General features: G+C 40.0%; 1 protein-coding gene across 1 annotated transcript; it reads left to right on the top strand.

Moving 5' to 3' along the window:
- Positions 1-1,150: 1,150 nt before the first annotated feature.
- On the top strand, positions 1,151-24,456 carry LOC132883475 (polyribonucleotide nucleotidyltransferase 1, mitochondrial). Its single transcript, XM_060917147.1, has 28 exons — positions 1,151-1,372; positions 2,325-2,385; positions 2,526-2,600; positions 2,678-2,783; positions 4,254-4,303; positions 4,386-4,449; positions 5,281-5,328; positions 5,420-5,533; positions 6,581-6,767; positions 7,117-7,168; positions 7,246-7,303; positions 11,955-12,051; positions 12,145-12,247; positions 12,329-12,399; positions 12,706-12,742; positions 13,756-13,822; positions 13,924-14,013; positions 16,130-16,183; positions 16,738-16,847; positions 17,185-17,256; positions 17,398-17,461; positions 17,563-17,646; positions 17,753-17,836; positions 18,835-18,941; positions 19,038-19,093; positions 19,234-19,312; positions 21,750-21,797; positions 23,194-24,456. The coding sequence occupies exons 1-28, from the start codon at positions 1,266-1,268 to the stop codon at positions 23,344-23,346; spliced, it is 2,298 nt and encodes a 765-aa protein (XP_060773130.1). The 5' UTR covers positions 1,151-1,265; the 3' UTR covers positions 23,347-24,456.
- The last annotated feature ends 357 nt before the right edge of the window (positions 24,457-24,813 follow it).

The raw sequence follows: 24,813 nt of genomic DNA on the forward strand, positions 1-24,813 counted from the left end.
TCCTGTTTCAAATTTGTATCCCACAATGCCTTGCGCAAATGGGGAAAGCCCACCGCGTGATGCATGACGTAGTATCTTGTATTCGGTTATGGTGAAGCAGGAAAAAATAGTGGAGAATTTAGGGCCATGTGACCCTAAATTCATTAATTGTTCTATAAAATGAAATTGAAAGTCTGTGATTCCAATTATTTAGCTTTCGGTCCGCTAAACAAAAATAATTGGGTGTCGGGAAAATTCTTTTTATGACCTACGCTCGAAAAATCTGAAAGGCAGTATAGCTTTAATGGAAGCATTTTTGAAAAATTCCAGATGTATTAAATTATACAAGATTAACACACATCATTTACATTTGTTTTTCTTTAGTTCAACATCAGTTTTTTCATCTGGGATGTCTCATCTCATCATATTATCTCTAGCCGCTTTATCCTGTTCTACAGGGTCGCAGGCAAGCTGGAGCCTATCCCAGCTGACTACGGGCGAAAGGCGGGGTACACCCTGGACAAGTCGCCAGGTCATCACAGGGCTGACACATAGACACAGACAACCATTCACACTCACATTCACACCTACGCTCAATTTAGAGTCACCAGTTAACCTAACCTGCATGTCTTTGGACTGTGGGGGAAACCGGAGCACCCGGAGGAAACCCACGCAGACACGGGGAGAACATGCAAACTCCACACAGAAAGGCCCTCGCCGGCCACGGGGCTCGAACCCGGACCTTCTTGCTGTGAGGCGACAGTGCTAACCACTGCGCCGCCCACCATTTAAATATTTATATTTAAATATAAAGTTAATTGACTGATTAAAAATGACATTTTTAACAAAATAATTTTTTTTGATATTCAATAAAATTAAGCTGGACCAACGTTTGCATGTTTTATAAATAATAATCTTTCATAAAATTTGTCGGAGAGAATAATATAATTTTCATTTTTTTAAACGGCAAACTTATTGTCTTTTCCAAAAAAAAAAAATTACAGAAAGCTGAAATAAAGCTGTATCATTGAATTTTTGCTCGTTTTCAAGACGGGTGCACGTGTTGGGGGAACTCCTGTTACGCGGTCAGCGCGGCGCTCCGGAACATAATAATGATGCGCCGCTATTCAGCCAATGAGCGTCAAGATTCCTTGTCACGTGACTGATCACAATGGCGTTGCCCTGGAGCCCAGTGCTTCAATGTTGATGTGTTCAGATTTATTACCGTAAAGAAACTCGCGCGTGGGTATTATTATTATTATTATTATTATTAAAAAACTTGAATCATGAGTCGGTTCCTGACACTCGGCTGTTCTCTGTGTCGCGCTGCTCGGCGGAGTGTGTGGTCCAGTCATAGTACAGAGAGGAGAGTTGGAGTGGACTTAGAGGGAAGGTAAAACACACACACACACACAACTTAAATCCTAAATCTGATAGACATCAAGTGCACTAGATAAGATCTCCTGCACCTGAGCTGTACTTTCTTTAAACAGGAAATGCACAACATTTCTTCTCTTATTGTGAAAATAAATATAGATAAATAATGAAATAACATTACCCAGCCTTAGTGATGAGGTGAGTCTGTGCCCACTGCAGCCTCAGGTTCCAGTTCTTGGCTGACAGCAGTGGAACCTTGGTGTGTTCTTCTGTTGTTGTCGCTCATCCACCCCAAGGTTTGATGTGTTGTGTGTTCTGAGATGCTTTTCTGCTGACCGTGGATGTAAAGAGTGATGATTTGAGTTACTACATCCTTCCTGTCAGCTCAGAGCAGTCTGCTCATTCTCTTCTGATCTCTCTCATCACCAAGGTTTCAGCCTGCAGAATCTCCACCCGCAGGATGTTTTTTGTTTTACGCACCATTCTCATTCTGTGTAACTTTAGAGATTTTTGTGTGTGGAATCAGCAGTGTCCGAAAAACTCAACTCAGATCTGTCGAGCATCAAAATGTCTTGGAGTGTGGTCTTCTTTTTTGTCACAGCATTCACCCTAAATGTAGATTCTAGAAATAAAAAAAAATCCAGATGAATAAAATAAAATTGAATAAAATTCTGAGACATTTTGAGGTTCCCAGTGAAACATCCAGGATACATTTCCTTGTCACGGTCATCTTGGCTTAAATCTAAATCCATGTCTGGATTTCTGTAAAGCTGCTTTGTGACGGTTTTCGGTGTCAAAAGCGTGGTATAAAAATGTTATTGAGTTATGTTTACTGTAATTATTCAGTTGTTTAATAAGAAAGGCGCTCAAGTTATTTCTTCACCAGTGTTTTCAGATCTTGCTCAGTTATTACGATATTCTGCCTTCTGTCTTCCTCATCCTCACACTCATTCCTTCTGTCTTTCAAGAAAACTTGAGATCTTGACAGGGAAACTTGCAAGATTTGCAGATGGATGCTCTGTTGTTCAGGTGAGGTTTAATCCTGTGCAGTGTTTATTGCATTCGATTCAAAAATAAATAGATTTCCAAACAGATTTTTTTTTAAAATCATCGCTGTTCATTCAATCTGTCTCCATGTCCTGTGTTTGCTCCTGGTGGATTATTTTCAGCTGGGAGAGACATCAGTGATGGTCACCGCTGTCAGCAAGACCAAACCTTCACCCTCACAGTTCATGCCCCTGGTGGTGAGTTCTGTTCTCTCAGCCGTGTGTGTGAGAGAGGAGTTTGTTTCCTCTCTGACGTGTTGATTCGATGCTCTCAGGTGGATTACAGACAGAAAGCAGCGGCCGCTGGACGAATCCCCACCAACTACCTGCGGCGAGAAATCGGCACCAGCGACGCTGAGATTCTCACCAGCAGACTGATTGGTGTGTGACACACGACAAAACACTCACACACTAGAGCACACTGTCTGGTGCAAAAGTTTGTGCACCCTCGTGTTCGAATAGCATTCAGTTAATTATCTGCTAATTATTACAAAAAAATAAAATAAGGATTTTGTGAAAGTGTCCAAAAAAGAAGTGGGGATATTCAAATAATATTTCTGAATATGATTTATAAAAATTGACTTTTCTTTGACTGACTTTTTATTTCTCTAAAGACTTTTCTGGGTTCCTTCTGTTTATTTTGAATTTGTGCTATCTTCTCCTCATCCATTCTTTGGTTGTATATTTGTGGCTAATTATTTCTATATTAATTCATTCATCCATTCTTTGGTTGTATCTTTGTGTTTTTTTTATGCCTCCGCCACCGTAAGGTGCAGGAGGCATTATGTTTTCGGGTTGTCTGTCTGTCTGTGCGTGCATCCGTCCCGAAGCCTTCTGTCCGTCCGTCCGTCCTGAAACTTTGTGAACGCGATATCTCAAAGGCTAACGAAAAGAATTTCACCAAACTTTCACCATTTGTGCGCTTTGGAACAAACATGAACTGATTAGATTTTGAGATCAAAAGGTCTAAGGTCAAGGTCACTGTGAGGTCAAATGTCTGTCCGAGAACCTTGTGAACACAATATCTCCAAGTCAAATCAAAGGAATTTCACCAAACTTTCACCATTTGTGCATTTGGGGACAAAGATAAACTGATTAGAGTTTGAGATCAAAAGGTCTAAGGTCAAGGTCACTGTGAGGTCAAATGTCTGTCCAAAAACCTTGTGAATACAATATCTCCAAGGCTAATACAAGTAATTTCACCAGGTCAAGATTACTGTGAGGTCAAATGTCCATCCCCAAATCACAACTTAATAAGGCGCGTAGTCTACCAGGCGGAGGCATCCCCATCGACACCGTTGACGTTGAGTTCTATCTAGTTTTTTTTTTTTTGTTTGCTTTCTCAATTGTTCATCCACTCATTGCTTACATATTTGGGATTCATTTTGTTTAGTTTTTAAAATAATTTTTAAATTTACTCCTTTTTTTGTCTGTCTTTTTTTTTTGCTTGTTTTTGTTTTCATTTATTTTTTCATCCACTCTTTGCTTGAATCACTCTGAATTTTTGTTTGTTTGTTGGTTTGTTTGTTTTTTAAATCCACACTTTGGTTGCGTCTTCTCCCACTTGTGCACTCTTGCTACCTGAACGCTCCGATACCTTTTCTCCATCCTCTTTGAAGGACGGTGTTTTCTGCTGTAGCTTGTGTGTTTTCCTGATTCCTCCTTGAGAGTGAGAGAACGTTTAGATTAATGAAGATAAATGAACTATAGTATGCTGGGGATACAAACTTTTGAGCATGTTAATAAACAGAATGGCTCATTTCTCCCTAAGTTACTGTAATATTTTGGCTGTATGTGATGGAGGTGCAGTTTTTAATGTCATTTTGATCAGTTTCTTTTGTTTCCGCTCAGATCGTTCCATCAGGCCGCTGTTTCCTGCTGGATATTTCTACGACACACAGGTACGACTCTCCTGCTTCAGCTCTTTATGCTCGTTTATACAAACACGGCTGTGACTGAACCTCATTTCTTGTCTTCGTGAAGGTTCTGTGCAACATTTTAGCCGTCGACGGTGTCAACGATCCCGATGTCCTCGCCATCAATGGAGGTACGGACACTCCAGATTCTTTCTGTCTGTCTGTCTGTCTGTCTGTCTGTATTTATTTATTTATTTATTTATTATTTTTTAAAATGTGTAATTGAAGCTCAGAGATGGTATGATGGATTACAACACTAAAGTTGATTTTTTTTAAATGAAATTACCACAAGAATAGGGTGTTACATGCAGATATGGATTAATATTCGCATACTAAAGTCAGCAAACAAAAAATAATCACATTCAGATACTTTTTTAAAGGTCGGTGCAGAAATCTGATGTTCGAAAAGTTTCAGTATTAGTCACATTTTATTTTACTGAATTAATTTGTTTTCTGTGATATTTGAAAATAAATATTTAATAATTTGTTTTATTTATCTAGTTAATCCATTCATTTCATTTATTTCTTTTTTTTATTATTTTCTTTTCATTTATTCATTTCTATTGTGTTTTACACTGGGCTTTTATTTTATTGACATTTAAAGATTTCTTTATTTAAAGAGATATAAGTTTATACTTGACAGGAATGTGAAAGAAAATACAGTTTTCTATTCAGTTAAAATGTTCATTAATAGTGAAATAGAACACTTACAATTTGATAATTAAATTATGTTAATTTTTTTTATTTAAAGAATATTTTCAACAAATCATTCAGGTTAAAAGTAAAAATCCAAAAATTTTTAAAAGTTCTTAAACCATTTCCTCCTCTGAACTTGCCAGTCGGAATATGATTATTATTTTCCATAAAGAACCGGTGTGATTGTTTAACTCGAACTCCAGGCTGATAATCTTCTGCTCCTGAAGGGACTTTAATCGTAACCTCTTCTTCCTGTTTCCTTTCAGCATCTGCTGCTCTCTCCGTCTCCGATATTCCCTGGAATGGACCTGTTGGTGAGCTGATAGTTCTGTGTTACGGTGATTGTGTGTGTGTGTGTGTGTGTGTGCGTGTGTGTGTTTCATTTTGGTGCCGGTCTCACCTCAGGTGCTGTGCGTATCGGCCTGATCGATGGAGAGTTTATTGTGAATCCGACCCGGAAGGAGATGAGCTCCAGCACGCTGAACTTGGTGGTAGCAGGAGCTCCTTCCAGCCAAGTGGGTGAGTGTGAACACCTTCAGGTTCCTCTTCAATCTGCATGGAGTTTTATAGGAATCTAAGTGCATCCTGATCGGCCAGGAGGTTAAAGGACCAGTCCACCGTACTTCCATAATGAAATATGCTCTTATCTGAATTGAGACGAGCTGCTCCGTACCTCTCCGAGCTTTGCGCGACCTCCCAGTCAGTCAGACGCAGTCAGACGCGCTGTCACTCCTGTTAGCAATGTAGCTAGGCTCAGTATGGCCAATGGTATTTTTTGGGGCTGTAGTTAGATGCGACCAAACTCTTCCGCGTTTTTCCTGTTTACATAGGTTTATATGACCAGTGATATGAAACAAGTTCAGTTACACAAATTGAAACGTAGCGATTTTCTATGCTATGGAAAGTCCGCACTATAATGACAGGCGTACTAACACCTTCTGCGCGCTTCGACAGCGCACTGATATCTGAGCTCCGTATCAATGCGCTGCCGAAGCGCGCAGAAGGTGTTAGTACGCCTGTCATTATAGTGCGGACTTTCCATAGCATAGAAAATCGCTACGTTTCAATTTGTGTAACTGAACTTGTTTCATATCACTGGTCATATAAACCTATGTAAACAGGAAAAACGCGGAAGAGTTTGGTCGCATCTAACTACAGCCCCAAAAAATACCATTGGCCATGCTGAGCCTAGCTACATTGCTAACAGGAGTGACAGCGCGTCTGACTGCGTCTGACTGACTGGGAGGTTGCGCAAAGCTCGGAGAGGTACGGAGCAGCTCGTCTCAATTCAGATAAGAGCATATTTCATTATGGAAGTACGGTGGACTGTTCCTTTAAAGTGGACATGAGAGAACCCCATGCTTTAGCACTTTTGATTTTTTTTTTTTGCGACACAAACATCCACAGATGTAAACACTCATTCATTACCGGCTTGTTCTCTGCATCTCCTCCTCCCTTTTGTTTCACCTTCAGTGTTAGTTACGTAATGCAGCTGGCTGTGAGCACTCGGCCCTCCGTGTTGGCCGTGAGCTGACTCTATGCCCTGTTTGTTTCTTGTGTTCGCAGTGATGATGGAAGCCGCCGCTGAGAACGTTCTCCAGCAGGACTTCTGTCACGCCATTAAACTGGGAGTGAAACACACGCAACAGATCATCCACGCTATCCAGCAGCTGGTCCGAGAGCACAAGGTGGTGAAGCGCATGCCCCAGAAACTCTTCAGCGCCCCGCCCGAGATGGTGGAGTACACGCGGCAGTACGAGCTTTAAACTGTCAAACACGATAAGAAACCATCCCTTCTTTTTAATTTTCAGTTCATTTAATTTCAGTCAAGTCACTCGTTTTATTTATTTATTTTATTTCATTTTATTTAATTCTTTTCTATTCATTTTCTTCCTTTCCAGTTCTTTTTTATTTGTTTATTCAGTTTAATTCATTTGTCCGTTTATTTTATTTTATTTTTCATGTCATTATTTCAGTCTGTTTCATTTCATTCATCATTCATTCATTTGGTCATTCTTATTCCAAGTCCATTTCATTATTTGAATTTTTTTAAATTATGTAAAAAATATTATTACCAGTAAAGTTTTTGTGTGCACGTGCAGGCTGGTTGGTGAGAAGATCTACGCTGTCTTTACAGACTTTTCACATGATAAGGTATTTATAGTGTTTATTGTTGTTTATCTGGTTCGTTATTGTTCTCTCACACACTCTGGTCTGTCTGGGTTCTGCAGGTCTCCAGAGATGAAGCTGTGAACAAAATCCGACTCGACTCGGAGGAGCAAGTTAAAGGTAACTGCATTTTTTTTTTTTAAACGCACAAAACTATAAAGCCATGTTAATTTTTACATCACAAAAAAAAAGACATCATTCGAAACAATATGTCTGTCAAATGTGCTGAACTTCAGCTGGGTTTTTTGTGACTGAAATATTTTTTGTTGTATTCACAAACAGAAAAAAAAACCTGGTGTCATACAGTTGCGGTCAGAAGTTTACATACAGTGATCTGAATGTCATCTTGGATATGAACGTCATGGCAATATTTGGGCTTTCAGTCATTTCTCTGAACTGTTCTTTTTCTGTGGCAGAATGTACAGCATACATCTTTTTTAAAAAAAAACACTCGAATTTAGTGCACAAGTTTTTTTAATTTTCTTTGGGTTTTCTGAAAATCAACACAGGGTCAAAATTATACATACAGCATCAAAAATTTATATACGCTCACTTAGATTATTAATTCAGAGTTGCTGAAACTTCCAAAATGTCTCGTATCTTGCCAAGGCTGAGGTCTCTTAACTTCCTGTTAGTGGTCATGATTGACTACAGCAGGTAGCTTCTCTGTGCCTTCATTAAAAGGGTTTGTTTACAGTACTCATTGGATTGACCAACACACAGTAAAATGAGAAAGTCCAAGGAGCTCAGTGCAGATCTGAGAAAGAGGATCGCAGATGTACACAACTCCGGAATGTCTCTTGGAGCCATTTCTAAACAACTGCAAATTCCAAGCTCAGTTCAAGCAATTGTATGCAAGTTATTGTGAGGTGTAGTCACTTTGCCAAGCCACTTTGCTTCAAGAAAACCCAAACTGTCACCCTCAGCTGAAAGGAAATTGGTTTGGATGGTCAGGAACAACCTGGGAACCACCATGGCACAGCCCTGCCATGAACTGGAAGCTGATGGATCACTGTCTACAGTTCAGATCACCATGGACAAAGAGGCTGCTATCCAAGAAATAACCCCTTGCTCCAAAATTGATACCTTCAAGCTTAAATAAAGTTTGAAGCTGACCACATGGACAAAGAAAAAAGACTTCTGGAGGATAGCTGTATGGTCAGATGAGACAAAGATTGAGCTGTTTGGCCACTGCCATGTACAGAGGGACACTGTACCAGCTGGTGGTGGTGGTAGGATCATCATGTTTTGGTGCCAGTGGAACTGGTTCATTGCACGAAGTGGATGGAACAATGAAGAAGGAGGACTACCTCAGAATTCTTCAGCATAAACCATCAGAAACTTGAACATGACTTGGGAGTTACAACAGGACGATGAACCCAAACACGCATCAGAGCTGGTTGTGGAGGATAAAGCAGGCTAACATTAAGCTTAAAACAAATCCTGACTTCAACCCGATTGAAAATATATGGACCGTGCTTATAAGTCGAGTCCATGCCAATGGAAACAAAGAAAAAAAATTTAATTGAATTCTACCATGAAGAGTCGTGAAATATTCTGCCAGAAGCTTGTTCATGGTAAACAAAAGTGTTTGGTCAAGGTGAATCTTGCAAAGAGACATTTTACCCAAATATTAGGTGTGCTGTATGGATATTTTTGACCCTGTGTTGATTTCAGAAAACCCAAAGAAAATTTAAACTTGTGCACCAAATTCTAGTGGGTTTTTTTTTTTAATTAAAGATGTATGCTGTACATTCTGCCACAGAAAAAGAACAGTTCAAAGAAATTACTGAAAGCCCAAATATTGCCATGACGTTCATATCCAAGATGACGTTCATGTCACTGTATGTAAAATTCTGACCACAACTATAAGCACAGGCTTTTTCATCGGGGACAGTAACACCAGTGACAGTAACAGCAATAACAGTAGCACCAACGACAGTAATACCAATAATGGTAGCACCATTGACAGTAACACCAATGACAATAATAACTTAGAAAGTGTGGAGAGAAACTTTTTGGTAGTGATTGAAATGGCTGCTCATTCTTCTGAACTTTGAACGTAGAAGCACTTATCCACAAGTTTTTGTGATTTCAAAATATGAGTTTTTAAAAGAGCGGACACCAGAGTTATGGTAACGCCAATGACAACAATAACACCAGTGACATCAGCACAAATAACTGTAATACCAATGATGGTAACACCAGTGACAGTAACACTAATGACAATACCACCAGTGACAGTAACACAGATGATAGGCACATCAGTGACAGTCCAAAGACATGCGATTAGGTTAATATGGGGCGGCCTTGGGCTGAAGTGCCCTTGAGCAAGGACCCTAACCCCCAGCTGCTCCCCAGGCACTGTAGTATACAGTGGTGCTTGAAAGTTTGTGAACCCTTTAGAATTTTCTATATTTCTGCATAAATATGACCTAAAACATCATCAGATTTTCACACAAGTCCTAAAAGTAGTTAAACACATGAGACAAAAATATTATACTTGGTCACTTGTTTATTGAGGAACGTGATCCAATATTACATATCTGTGAGTGGCAAAAGTATGTGAACCTCTAGGATTAGCAGTTAATTTGAAGGTGAAATTCGAGTCAGGTGTTTTCAATCAATGGGATGACAATCAGGTGTGAGTGGGCACCCTGTTTTATTTAAAGAACAGGGATCTATCAAAGTCTGAGCTTCACAACACACGTTTGTGAAAGTGTATCATGGCACGAACAGAGGAGATTTCTGAGGACCTCAGAAAAAGTGTTGTTGATGCTCATCAGGCTGGAAAAGGTTACAAAACCATCTCTAAAGAGTTTGGACTCCACCAATCCACAGTCAGACAGATTGTGTACAAATGGAGAAAATTCAAGACCATTGTTACCCTCCCCAGGAGTGGTCGACCAAAAAAGATCACTCCAAGAGCAAGGCGTGTAATAGTCGGTGAGGTCACAAAGGACCCCAGGGTAACTTCTAAGCAACTGAAGGCCTCTCTCACATTGGCTAATGTTAATGTTCATGAGTCCACCATCAGGAGAACACTGAACAACAATGGTGTGCATGGCAGGGTTGCAAGGAGAACGCCACTGCTCTCCAAAAAGAACATTGCTGCTTGTCTGCAGTTTGCTAAAGATCACGTGGACAAGCCAGAAAGCTATTGGAAAAATGTTTTGTGGGCGGATGAGACCAAAATAGAACTTTTTGGTTTAAATGAGAAGTGTTATGTTTGGAGAAAGGAAAACACTGCATTCCAGCATAAGAACCTTATCTCATCTGTGAAACGTGGTGGTAGTATCATGGTTTGGGCCTGTTTTGCTGCATCTGGGCCAGGATGGCTTGCCATCATTGATGGAACAATGAATTCTGAATCATACCAGCAATTCTAAAGGAAAATGTCAGGACATCTGTCCATGAACTGAATCTCGAGAAGGTGGGTCATGCAGCAAGACAGCGACCTGAAGCACACAAGTCGTTCTACCAAAGAATGGTTAAAGAAGAATAAAGTTAATGATGTATGACGGGGTTTTTTGTGTAAAAAATGTTTATACTGTGTATTTATAACCCATGGACCTGTGTTTTCTTCTGGACAATGCTGTATTTTGCTCTGGACTTGGTGGTGCTGGACTGTTGTTTGTTTTATTTCTAAAAAGACAAAAATTATTGTTTAAAAAAAAAGAATAAAGTTAATGTTTTGTAATGGCCAAGTCAAAGTCCTGACCTTAATCCAATGGAAATGTTGTGGAAGGACCTGAAGCGAGCAGTTCATGTGAGGAAACCCACCAACATCCCAGAGTTGAAGCTGTTCTGTATGGAGGAATGGGCTAAAATTCCTCCAAGCCGGTGTGCAGGACTGATCAACAGTTACCGCAAACGTTTAGTTGCAGTTATTGCTGCACAAGGGGGTCACACCAGATACTGAAAGCAAAGGTTCACATACTTTTGCCACTCACAGATATGTAATATTGGATCATTTTCCTCAATAAATAAATGACCAAGTATAATATTTTTGTCTCATTTGTTTAACTGGGTTCTCTTTATCTACTTTTAGGACTTGTGTGAAAATCTGATGATGTTTTAGGTCATATTTATGCAGAAATATAGAAAATTCTAAAGGGTTCACAAACTCTGTAGCTGCCCACTGCTCTGGGTATGTGTGTGTTCTCATTGCTCACTTGTGTGTGTGCATGTGTGTGTTCACTGCTTCAGATGGGTTAAATGCAGAGGACGAATTTCACTCTGCTTGAGTGTGCATGTGACAAATAAAGACGACTTCCTCTTCTAACACTGATTACACTACTGCCAGTGATGGTAACATGGATGACAGGCACGTCAGTGACCGTAACATCAAAGACATTAATAACTTTTAGAGTGTGAAGGGAAACTTTTTTGATGGGTGAATTGGCTTCCGATTCTTCTGAACTTTGACCCTGGAAGCACTTTTCCTTAACTTGAGATTTCAGAATATGAAAATATGTATTTTAAAATTGCAAGCAAGCTCTTTTTAAATTGTTTAATTGATTTAAAAGCTTTTTTTTTTTTTTTTTTGTAAAAGTACATATTTGATAGACCTTGTACTTTTATATTAATTTGGGGGAAATGTCCAGAATAATAAAGAGGTGAACAATTTTGAGTTTATCGGCAAAATTAAAAGCATACAAAAACCAGAACGAGCCAAAGGTTAAAGAATTGCTTTCTTTCAGCCACGATCATGCAACAAGTGCTGCGAAAGATCAAATAATTTTGCTTTTCGAACTCTTTAATTCTTCAGAGACATTTCCTCAAGCCGAACCGTTTGAAGTGATCGAGGCCTTCAACGTGGTTTCAAAAGACATTTTCCGTAATCTGGTGCTGACCGAGTACAGAAGGTGACACTTTTTCGAATTCCAGTCCTATGTACTGTGTTGTTGCTGTAATATGTAGCAATATTCAGATGACACAACGTCTCGGTGATGTTTCAGGTGCGACGGACGAGACCTAACGTCCTTAAGAGATATTTCGTGTGAAGTGGACGTCTTTAAACCTCTACACGGCTCTGCGCTCTTCCAGAGAGGACAAACGCAGGTCAGATGGAGTGCTGATCATAAAAATGGCAATATTTTCATCGACACGTTATGATTACAATAATATTTATTTATTTTTTAGGTGCTTTGCACAGTAACTTTCGACTCTATAGAGTCCAGCGTGAAAACAGACATCGTAACCACGGCTCTGAGGTAAAACTGAGCAGAACCACGTCACAGCATCACGATCTTGAGCATTTCAAGTGGGGAAAAAAAAAACTCAGAAGCACCTTTTGAATTTAGACCTGTCTGTCTATTTTTTTTTTTAATTAAAAAGAAGAAAAAAAATCATGCTCAATATACGCTCCATTGTGTCATCTCATTATATTATGGCTTTGCAAAATAATAATTACAGATTGCTTTTTAGACTATAGATAATTTTTCTCTGCCAAGCACATGGTTTGTGAGAGCTTTGGAATATTTATTTCCTGATTATTTCTTTAATTTTGTCTCTAATAGTGGAATCAAAGACAAGAATTTCATGCTCCACTATGAGGTGAGTTAAAAATAATACATGATGATCATAAATCATTTTTCATTTATTATCCTTTATTAACATCATTTATTTTATTATTATTGTTATTTTATTATTATTATTATTATTATTGTTATTATTATTTACTGAAAGAAGTAGCAAAATGTTTTTCAGTGACAATTTGTACTGGTGGGTGTGGCCAGTTTGCTGGTGACGTATTCGATAAATGTTGTTCCGTCTTGTGCTATAAAAACATCTAATATAAATATTGCAGCCACAGTATGCTGAAAAAAATTAAGGTTATATCATAAAGCATTTCCCCAAACTTATGTTTTAAAAGATTGTCATATTTACAATGGGAAAGTTCCTTGTATTCAGAGTCGGGTTATGCAGCTGATCGAGTCGAAGTTGCCAGAATTCTTTTGAGTACAAGCATCTGAGACTGAAGAAGCAGGTCACAGTTTGTAATATGACGCATCATAAACCCAAGAAATGATTTTAGAATGAAAATTTCAAAAAAGACTGACGACAAAAGACGGCATGGTGGTGTAGTGGTTAGCGCTGTCGCCTCACAGCAAGAAGGTCCGGGTTCGAGCCCCGTGGCCGGCGAGGGCCTTTCTGTGCGGAGTTTGCATGTTCTCCCCGTGTCCGCGTGGGTTTCCTCCGGGTGCTCCGGTTTCCCCCACAGTCCAAAGACATGCAGGTTAGGTTAACTGGTGACTCTAAATTGACCGTAGGTGTGAATGTGAGTGTGAATGGTTGTCTGTGTCTATGTGTCGGCCCTGTGATGACCTGGCGACTTGTCCAGGGTGTACCCCACCTCTCGCCCGTAGTCAGCTGGGATAGGCTCCAGCTTGCTTGCGACCCTGTAGAACAGGATAAAGCGACTACAGATGATGAGATGAGATGAGACTGATGACAAAATAGCTTCCACATTTAGTAACTTCAACAGCTGATAGAGTAGCACGTGATCCAGCTCATCCTTTTTTAGAAGCCCATAAAGGAATTTCTGTCTTTCTATTTTTCCACCTCAGTTTCCTCCGTACGCGACGAATGAAATCGGGAAAATGGGTGGACTGAACAGACGAGAGCTCGGTCATGGTGAGTGATGGTGGGTCATTACAGTTATATCCAGGTGTGTCCATTATTAACCCCTCTGTGAGCGCTGTACTGCTTTTATTTCTTTGGCGTTCCGTGTTCAGGTGCTCTGGCTGAAAAAGCCCTGAGACCCGTCATTCCTAAAGACTTCCCATTTACAATCCGAGTGACGGCCGAGGTGCTGGAGTCCAACGGTGTGTCTCCTGAGTATCAGCTTCTTTATTCTCATCATTACTGATGTTCACCTCATTACTAACGTTCACCTCATTAACTTGGTTGCTGACTTTGACCTTGTTACTGACATTGACATCATTCATGGCGTTGGCCTCATTGCTGATGTTGGCATCATTAATGATGACCTTGCTACTGACATTGACCTTGTTACTGACGTTGGCATTACTGACATTGACATCATTCATGACGTTGGCCTCATTGCTGATGTTGGCATCATTAATGATGACCTTGTTACTGACATTGACCTCGTTACTGACATTGGCATTACTGACATCGACCTCGTTACTGACGTTGACACCATTCATGATGTTGACCTCATTACTGATATCGACCTCGTTACTGACGTTGACAGCATTCATGACGTTGACCTCGTTACTGACGTTGACAGCATTCATGACGTTGACCGATGTTGACATCATTAATGACGTTGAATTCAACATTGACGTCGTTACTGACGTTGACTTTGTTACAGACGTTGATATTCATGACGTTGACATCATTAATGACATTGAATTCGACATTGACGTCGTTACTGACGTTGATGTCATTAATGATGTTCACCTTGTTACTGATGTTGACATCATTCATGACGTTGAATTTGACATTGATGTTGTTACTGACATTGACCTCATTACTGACGTTGACATCATTTAATGATGTTGAATTTGACATTGACGTCGTTACTGACGTTGACATCATTCATTGACGTTGACCTCTGACGTTGACGTCATTAATGATGTTCACTTTGTTACCGATGTTGACATCATTCATGATGTTGACCTCGTTACTGATGTTGACGTCATTAATGACGTTGAACTCAACATTGACGTCGTTACTGACGTTGACTTTGTTACAGACGTTGATATTCATGATGTTGACATCATTAATGACATTGAATTCAACATTGACGTCGTTACTGACGTTGACGTCATTAATGATGTTCACCTTGTTACTGATGTTGACATCATTCATGACGTTGAATTTGACATTGATGTTGTTACTGACATTGACCTCGTTACCGATGTTGACATCATTTAATGACGTTGAATTTGACATTGACGTCGTTACTGACGTTGACGTCATTAATGATGTTCACCTTGTTACTGATGTTGACATCATTCGTGACGTTGAATTTGACATTGATGTTGTTACTGACATTGACCTCGTTACTGACGTTGACATCATTTAATGACGTTGAATTTGACATTGACGTCGTTACTGACGTTGAAATCATTCATTGACGTTGACCTCTGACGTTGACGTCATTAATGTTCACTTTGTTACCGATGTTGACATCATTCATGATGTTGACCTCGTTACTGATGTTGACGTCATTAATGACGTTGAACTCAACATTGACGTCGTTACTGACGTTGATATTCATGATGTTGACATCATTAATGACATTGAATTCGACATTGACGTCGTTACTGACGTTGACGTCATTAATGATGTTCACCTTGTTACTGATGTTGACATCATTCATGACGTTGAATTTGACATTGATGTTGTTACTGACATTGACCTCGTTACTGACGTTGACATCATTTAATGACGTTGAATTTGACATTGACGTCATTACTGACGTTGACATCATTCATTGACGTTGACCTCTGACGTTGACGTCATTAATGTTCACTTTGTTACCGATGTTGACATCATTCATGATGTTGACCTCGTTACTGATGTTGACGTCATTAATGATGTTGAAATCAACATTGACGTCGTTACTGACGTTGACTTTGTTACAGATGTTGATATCATTCATGACGTTGACCTCGTTACTGACGTTGACATCATTAATGACGTTGAATTCAACGTTGACCTCGTTACTGACGTTGACCTCGTTACTGACGTTGACGTCATTTAATGATGTTCACCTCGTTACTGATGTTGACACCATTCATGACGTTGAACTCATTACTGACATTGATGTCATTAATGATGTTCACCTTGTTACTGATGTTGACATCATTCATGATGTTGACCTTGACATTGACCTCATTACTGATGTTAACCTGGTAATCCGTGTATTCAGTGAGCTGTGTTGTAACTTCCTGTGTGTTTGTTGTGAAGGCTCATCGTCCATGGCGTCGGCGTGTGCAGGCAGTCTGGCTTTAATGGACGCAGGTGAAGTTTATTTCTTTGTCTTTGTTGCTTTTTGATATGTTTACTGTAATTTTTCCTTCTTTCTTTCCTTTTTTCTGCATTTTTTTCATCTCACCTTTTGTCTTCATTCTGTTTTTGTCTTGTGCTTTTTTGCCTTTTTTGTCCTTTTTCCTCATTTTTGATGCTCTTTGTTTCTTTTTTATTTTTCTGTTTCGTCTTTTTTCTTTTTCCATTTTGTTTTGCTTTCTTCTATTGTTTTTTTTTTCCTTTTTCAGATCCTTTTTTTTTTTGCATGATTCAACTTTCTTTTTCTTATTTCTTTTTGTCCAGATTGCTTTTTTTCTGTATTTGTTGTTCTGTCTTTTTTGTGTTGTTTGTTGTTGTGTTTTCTCCTATGTGGCTGTATTTATTTATTTATTTATTTATTTATTTTGGTGTTGTGTTTCTTTCTGTTTGCACCTGTTGGACTTTGGGATGTTATTGAGTGGTGGTCATGTGATGCGGCGTGGCGTGGCGTGGCGTGGCGTGGCGTGGCGTGATGAGAGCAGGTGTTGATCAGCGTGTTGTGTTCTCAGGTGTGCCGATATCCTCAGCGGTGGCCGGAGTGGCTGTGGGTCTTGTTTCCAAACCAAACCCTGAGAAACTCTCCGAAATCCATGACTACAGATTACTCACTGATATTTTAGTAAGTCTGTTCACTCCACACTCACACACACCTCTTATGTTCTCTCTCTTTTTCACTTATTTTCTTTCTTCCTTTTCTACTTTTTTGTTTTGTCTGTCTCTGCTTCCCTTTTCTTCCATTATTTATTCCTTCCTTTCTGTTATTCTTACTTTCATTCTTTTTCTTTTTTAATTTTAGTTTTCTGGGGGTTTGTGTCCCTATTTCTTTCCTCCTTCCTTCCTGTTTTGTCTCCTGATCTTTATTCATCTTTCTGTATTTTTTACTTCTTCCTGTTTTTCTGTGGATTAACTCTAAATGTCAGATGCACTAATTTTGTGTGCACGTTTTATAATCACAGGGGATTGAGGACTATAATGGAGACATGGATTTTAAAATGGCCGGAACAAACAAAGGCATCACTGCGTTACAGGTACTACAGAGAACCCTGACTGCAGAGAACCCTGACTACAGAGAACCCTGATGTGTGATGAGAGCCTTTTTGTGTTAATATATATATATATGTGTGTGTGTGTGTGTGTGTGTGTGTGTGTGTGCACGCGCTTTCTCTCAGGCTGATATTAAGATCCCAGGTCTTCCTCTGAAAATTGTTATGGAGGCCATTCAGCAGGCGACAGGTGACCAACACATCACACACACCCCTCTCTCTCTCTCACACACACACACACACACACACACGGAGTCACTGCCCAGTCTCACTTGTTCCTCTGTGTTTCAGTGGCGAAGAGAGAGATTTTAGGGATCATGAATAAAAGCATTTCGAAGCCCCGAGGCTCGAGGAAGGAGAACGGCCCTGTTATCGGTACGATGATGGACAGATCAGTTCACATGGAGATTCTTTCCATTTCCTGTTTATAATTTTCTGTGCTTTTTTTTCTTACATTGTGAAATGTGTTTACTGTCTGAAGAAAATGTCCGCGTGCCGATTTCCAAAAGAGCGCGATTTGTTGGTCCTGGAGGATACAACCTCCGCCGACTGCAGGCCCAGACAGGTGACGCGGAACACATACATGCATATACACGCGTGTGTGTTTTGTTTCTTTGAAACATTTCTTTTTATATTTTCTGTTTCTGGTTTGGGTTTTTTTCTCTCTTTTCCATTTTTTCTTTGACTTAATATTTTTCCAATTTTTTTCCTGTACCTTTACTCTTTCTTTTATTCTTTCGGTTTTTGTTATTTCTCCTGAATTCTCTCTCTCTCTTTCAGTTTGTCCATTTTTCTTGTTTCTTTGTTTTCTTTCTATATTTTCCTTCTTTTCTCTCGTTCCATTTTTTTCTTTTTATATTTTACCTTTTTTTGTTTTCTTTTTTCTCTGATTTTTTTCTGTATGTTCACTACTCTCTTTTTTTCCTTTTATCTATTTGTTGATTTTGCAAACCCTATGTTTCTGTCTTTTTATTTGTCTTTATATGTCTGTCACTGGGGCAGCACGGTGGTGTAGTGGTTAGCGCTGGGTTCGAGCCCCGTGACCGGCGAGGGCCTTTCTGTGCGGAGTTTGCATGTTCTCCCCGTGTCCGCGTGGGTTTCCTCCGGGTGCTCCGGTTTCCCCCACAGTCCAAAGACATGCAGGTTAGGTTAACTGGTGACTCTAAATTGAGCGTAGGTGTGAATGTGAGTGTGAATGGTTGTCTGTGTCTATGTGTCAGCCCTGTGATGACCTGGCGACTTGTCCAGGGTGTACCCCGCCTTTCGCCCGTGGTCAGCTGGGATAGGCTCCAGCTTGCCTGCGACCCTGTAGAACAGGATAAAGCGGCTAGAGATAATGAGATGAGATGAGATGTCTGTCACTCTTTCTTTCTTTCTTTCTTTCTTTCTTTGCTGGAGGGTTTTTTTGGCATTTTTGTGCCTTTTCTGTCCATCTTTGTCATCTTTTTTTTGTCTTTCTACACCTCCTTTATCTCTGTCTGTTCTGGACGATTCAAATCCAATGACATTCTGCAGCGTATTCGCTCCGGTTTCTTCCATGATCTCGGCTGTGTTTTATTTCAGGCGTGACTATCAGCCAGGTGGACGAGGAGACATTCTCGGTCTTCGCTCCGACTCCACACGCCATGCACGAGGCTCAGGAGTTCATCACTGACATCTGCAAAGATGATGTATGCTTCATTGCCCTCGTTTACAACTTTATAACTTCTATAACTGGATGAAAAAAGACGTGATTTTAAATTAAGTGGGTTTTTGTTGTTGTACAGCAAGAGCAGCAGCTTGAGTTCGGGGCTGTTTACACGGCAACCATCACGGAAATCAGGTAGTGTGTGTGTGTGTGTGTGTGTGTGTGTGTGTGTGTGTGTGTGTGTGTGTGTGTGTGTGTGTGCTGCCAGTGCTTTCTGAGCTGGGTTTGTTTCTCAGTGTGCTGATGTTCGGTGTGTATTTGTGATTTGTGCACAGAGACAGTGGGGTGATGGTGAAACTTTATCCCAACATGAGTGCTGTGTTACTGCACAACTCCCAGCTCGACCATAAACGGGTAAGATCGTCCTCAAAGAAACAAGAGAAAACATGTTTACTCCAGATACACTTAAAATCAGGGTTGTCAGATCACATCCTTAAAAAAAAAAAACAATTCCAGACCAGCTACATTCTCGTCAGGTGATGAAATGTTTCTTTTTTATTTGTATTCATTTTATTTTAATATCTTAATTTAGAATTCCCCAGAAATGTATCTGCTCTTGAGTGCTTATTAATCGACTGTGCACATCTGTTCTGATTGGCTGGAGGAACATTAGTGTTCGCGAAAAGCTGTCTCACTGTCTGGTTGGCGAGAGCAAACCCAGTGGAAAGAAAAAAATATATATTTCTGGACTGAACGACTCGAATCCATGTGAAAAAAAAATTGTGCAGCTCATTGTATTAATTTATTGATCTCACTGTAAATATGGTTTACCGTCTAATAATAGCTTATTGTTCGAAGCTCCTCAGGAGATCATGTGTAAAACGCAGAGTGTGGCATCATTTACTCATGCTGCACCGACTTTCTGGAACGGTCTCCTCTTTGTCTTCGTGAAATCAGATCACTGTGTTTTTAAACATGAATTAAAGATGCATTTGTTTAGGACTGCATTTTGATTTCATTCATGTATTTTATTATTAGTGGCCGTATTATTTTATCTTTTATTGTATTTTAATTATATTTTGAGGTTGTATATTTTAGATATTTTGTTTGTAACTGATTTATTTTTGAGACTGTAAAGTGCTTTTGATTATTGTATGGAAATGGCTCCATGTAAGTTGTTTATTATTATTATTATTATTATTATTATTATTAATAATAATAATAATAATCTGGGGATGTTGATCAGTTTTTATTTTTTTTATTTTTGTGTCAAACTCGTGCTATTTATTTGCAAACGATGCAACACAAAATGTCACCATAAAACAATATCACAAAAAAAGCACAAAAATTGAGGCATTATTTTGAAAAGGGAGACACATTTTTCTTCTTTTGCTCCTGAGCTGGAAACGAGTTCACTGTGGCATGCGGATTTCTGATTAACTGCAGTACGGCTTTTTATCTTCACCCGGTCCAGACGTTATTCACTCCATCATCCGTTTAACAAAATAAAACAAAAAAAACCCCTGCACTTTGAATTTGTTTGCCATCGTGAATATTTGTAGAAATTAGATTTAGTCGCTTTAAATTTATTTCCCTGAAAACCTTTTTAGAAACGAACCCAAAAAACCTGAACCTTGTTAAAAAAAAGTCCTGTTTGTTGTTTCTCTGTCATTCTTTTTCTTTCGTTGTCATCCTGTCCACTTTCTTTCTTTCTTGTCTGTTTCTCTTTTGCCTTCTCACCTATTTCTGTTTTTTTCCCCTTGAAGATTATTTAAAATGATTTCTTTTATTGTCTCTGTGTCTGTCATTCACTTGCTTTTCTTTTTTTTACCCCTTTCTTTCTTTAATTTCTACTTTTCTTTTTCATTTGCCTTCTTGCCATCATTTTGTTCCTTGAAGATTTTTTTTTCTGTGTTACTTTTCTTTGTGTTTTTGTTTCTGTTGTTTTTTTCTGTATTTCTTTTTTGTCTTTCTATCTTCTTTGTCAAACATTTTCTTTACTATCTTTGGACACGGGCGGCACGGTGGTGTAGTGGTTAGCGCTGTCGCCTCACAGCAAGAAGGTTCTGGGTTCGAGCCCTGTGGCCGGCGAGGGCCTTTCTGTGCAGAGTTTGCATGTTCTCCCCGTGTCCGCGTGGGTTTCCTCCGGGTGCTCCGGTTTCCCCCACAGTCCAAAGACATGCAGGTTAGGTTAACTGGTGACTCTAAATTGACCGTAGGTGTGAATGTGAGTGTGAATGGTTGTCTGTGTCTATGTGTCAGCCCTGTGATGACCTGGCGACTTGTCCAGGGTGTACCCCGCCTTTCGCCCGTAGTCAGCTGGGATAGGCTCCAGCTTGCCTGCGACCCTGTAGAAGGATAAAGCGGCTAGAGATAATGAGATGAGATGAGATGAGATCTTTGGACACTGGGGAGACAGGGGACGTTTCCTCCAGATACACTGATAATCGAGGTTGCCAGTTCTCAACCAAAAAAATTTTTAAAATTCCATCCCAAGAAAGGCAAAAAGACCTGAAACTCTTATTCTTTCTTTTTTTTTTTTACCTCAGACTTTGAGTGGAAAACAAGTTCACTATCGTGTGCGCGCATTTCTGATTTATTGTTTTTCACTCCATAATTCTTTAAAACACAAACATAGCAGTTTGCAGCCTTATTCCAAAACTGGCAACCTGATATAATGAAAGTCTAAGGGAAGTTGTTTAGTTAAAGATGTTTGTAAGTGAAACTCTAAATGGTTTGAGAAGAGACGACTGATTCAGAGTGAAGAATCTGGAGAAAGAACGTCACAGTGTGTATTTGTGTATTTTGATGACACAAACTGAAACTGTTCTTCGCCATCTTGTTTTTCTAGATCAAACATCCCACTGCTCTTGGGCTGGAGGTTGGCCAGCAGATCCAGGTGTGTACTGCGTCTCAAATATCCAAAAACAGAAATGTGTGGTTGAGATGATGAATATTTAACAGAATAATTTGTCATATTTAGCAACTTCCAGCTCCGATAAAACCGTCAACGAGCCTCACCTTCCCTTAGAGACGCTGTACGATTATCATTCTTAAAGTAGGATTGAATTATACTCTGCACAGAAGTGTGTTTTTGTGTCTTTTGGCCCTTTTCCACTACCCTTTTTCAGCTCACTTCAGCTCACTTCAGCCCGACACGGCTCGCGTTTCGACTACCAAAAACCAGCACGACTCAGCTCGTTTCAGCCCTGCTTAGCCCCTAAAACTCGCACCGTTTTGGAGTGGGGCTGAAGCGAGCCAAGCCGTGCCGAGTGAGGCTGGGGGCGTGAGCAGACACTCCCCTGTGCACTGATTGGTGAGGAGGAGTGTCCTCACATGCCCACACACGCCCCGCGAGCGCGCTGGGATCTGTAAACACCGTAAACCCGGAAGGAGAAGAATTACGAATTACGAGAATTTCTGAAGCCTTATGCGCCTCGCCTCATCTATACGCTCTTGCCAGTATCTGTCCGCGTTGTCGGTGACAACAAGCCACAGCACCAAGACCAGCAACACTAACGACTCCATGTCCTCCATGTTTATTGTTTACTATCCGGGTCGTGAGACTACCGCTTAAAAGATCACTGATGTCACTGTTTGCGCTGCTTAACGACATCACGTGACGTCCACCCACTTTCGCTAACTCCACCCAATGTGTCCACCCACTTCCAGCCAGCACGGTTCAGCGCGGTTGTAGTCGAAATGCAACTCCAACAGCCCCACTCAGCTCGATTCAGCCCAACTCAGCACGGCACGGCTCAGCCCAACTCAGCCGCGTTTGTAGTGGAAAAGCGACATTTGTGTCTGTGTTGCGATACAGAGAGGGGGTTTATGGGTGAGCGTAGAGACTCGCTGATGCTCTGACCTGCTGACTGGTTAATGGGAGGTTTTTTCCCGCTGCTTTGGATTGAGATGACGTGGCTCTTCTGGAGTTTGTAATGAGGGATTTCAGAGTAATATTGCTGCAAATACATTTCAAGTCCCAGTAGTGAATTAGTGAACTATAAAGAGTAATATTTTGCCTTGTCACCTCCTGTCTTGACTTCTTCTATAATCTGAGATGTGCTCATGCTCCAAAACTGAACAGCTCTTTCTGATAATCGCACTGTTTATTAGTTTCTCAGACTTTTAATAAAACACCAAGACACTCACACTGGACAGTTCTAAATTAACAGTAGATCAGGTTGTATCTTTGTTTATAATCTCATATCAGCAGAAATTTGTCATTTGGAGATTTATGAGATGGTGAAACCAAATCAAACCTAGCATTCAGCTCTTTTTCCTGTGTTTCGCAGGTGAAATATTTCGGTCGCGACCCCACAGACGGCAGGATGAGGCTGTCGCGTAAAGTGCTCCAATCTCCCGCAGCCACGGTGGTGAAGACGCTGAGCGAGAGACAGAGCATCACGATGGGATCAGCAGACGGACAGCCGTCACCTTCGTCCTGACCTCTTCATTGACGTGCTTTGGACTGAATTTATTTACGACTCAATCTGGATTCAGGAAGAAAAGTTTCCCTGCATCACCTTTTAGCGTTTAACAAATTCTGAGTGAGAGCTCATGGTTTATACACCAGATGGTGTGTTATGGACATTCTCATAGTCCAGGGTTGGAGGTAAGAGGTGGTGGTGGGGTCACTGTTGCTGTCCTGAAATGCACGCTGTTTGAACAAAACACAAGATTCTAAAAACAGTGTGAATGCAGCGAAATGGTATGGAGGGTTAACGGTGTGTTCTGGAAAGGTATAGAGCAGTTTGTATGTATAATTATCATGATCGTGTTTATTGTTTTCTGCTTCACAATCAATCAGAGCTGCAGGTTTATATTATTCGGTCAGTTTCAGAAATATTGGCATCCAGCATAAGAGGAGGCCAAAAATGTATCTATATTGCAAATGAAAATTGCGCCCATTTTCCACTCTAATCATTGGCTCAACTATTTTCCTATCCATTGCCCAATTATATTCCTGTACGAACTGATTTTCAAAAGGTTTACATTCTCTCAAAAATTGTGTGGCAAAATTGTTGGCACCCCTATAATCACTGTCAATTGTTCTCGGTCTCCAAGAAGTGTTGTCGTCTTTGACGCAGTATGATGTTTCACATGTCATCTTCCAGTACCTTCATTGAAAAAAATAATAATAATTAATAATAATAGCTTTCAGAACCAGAGTTAGAAAGCTGTTGACCTGCACAAGTTGATGTCTAAAGACACTCCAAAATTAAAGATTTCAAGCGAACAGCTCGTGTTCTATCATCAGCAACTGAACACGTCAAAGGTGACTAATATGTCAGGTGTGTAATAAAATGTATATTGTTTTAAAACAGGGTTTAAAACCTCAACAACACTGCAGCACCTGATCCAAGAGCATCAGCACGACCTCATGTACTATTCAAAAGACTTTACATGTGTGTAATGTGCTTGTTTAGGACAAAATACACAACACAAATATACTTTTATAGTTTATTGGTGCCACTGGAGGTTTATTAACATTAACAAATGTGGTTGATGAGAAGCTGAAACATGATTTATTTCAATAAAACCCTTTTGAAGATTCATTTCTATAAATACTTCTTGCTCCAGAGATCTGACCAAACTCGGAAGGAAACCCGGAAGCGCTCAGTGACGTCAGAGTTGAGATGTGATTGGCTTAGAAGGATGCACGTGACGGTTGAGAACGTTACGTTTTTCTGTTCGATTCCGGAAGTTTGAGACTCGACTCTTGTTCTGATTCCATCTGTTGGGAATCAATTGAGTCGATTCTACACAACACTGCTTCGATTCCAAAAACGAAACCACAAGACGCGATTTTATATAGAAAATAAATAGTGCAATATTGATTTGTATATGAATACGAAAGAGAACAAACCGTGCCGACTTCATATCTCACCATCTGAACACTCATAATGAACAAG

This window comes from Neoarius graeffei, chromosome 3 (genome assembly GCF_027579695.1).
Source record: "Neoarius graeffei isolate fNeoGra1 chromosome 3, fNeoGra1.pri, whole genome shotgun sequence".
Lineage (NCBI taxonomy): Eukaryota > Metazoa > Chordata > Actinopteri > Siluriformes > Ariidae > Neoarius > Neoarius graeffei.

Coding starts and splice junctions, on each gene's coding strand:
- LOC132883475 (XM_060917147.1), top strand. CDS start 1,266: ATGAGTCGGTTCCTGACACTCGGCTGTTCTCTGTGTCGCGCTGCTCGG. Junction 17,257..17,397: donor AAGGCATCACTGCGTTACAG/GTACTACAGAGA, acceptor GCTTTCTCTCAG/GCTGATATTAAGATCCCAGG. Junction 17,462..17,562: donor GGCCATTCAGCAGGCGACAG/GTGACCAACACA, acceptor TCTGTGTTTCAG/TGGCGAAGAGAGAGATTTTA.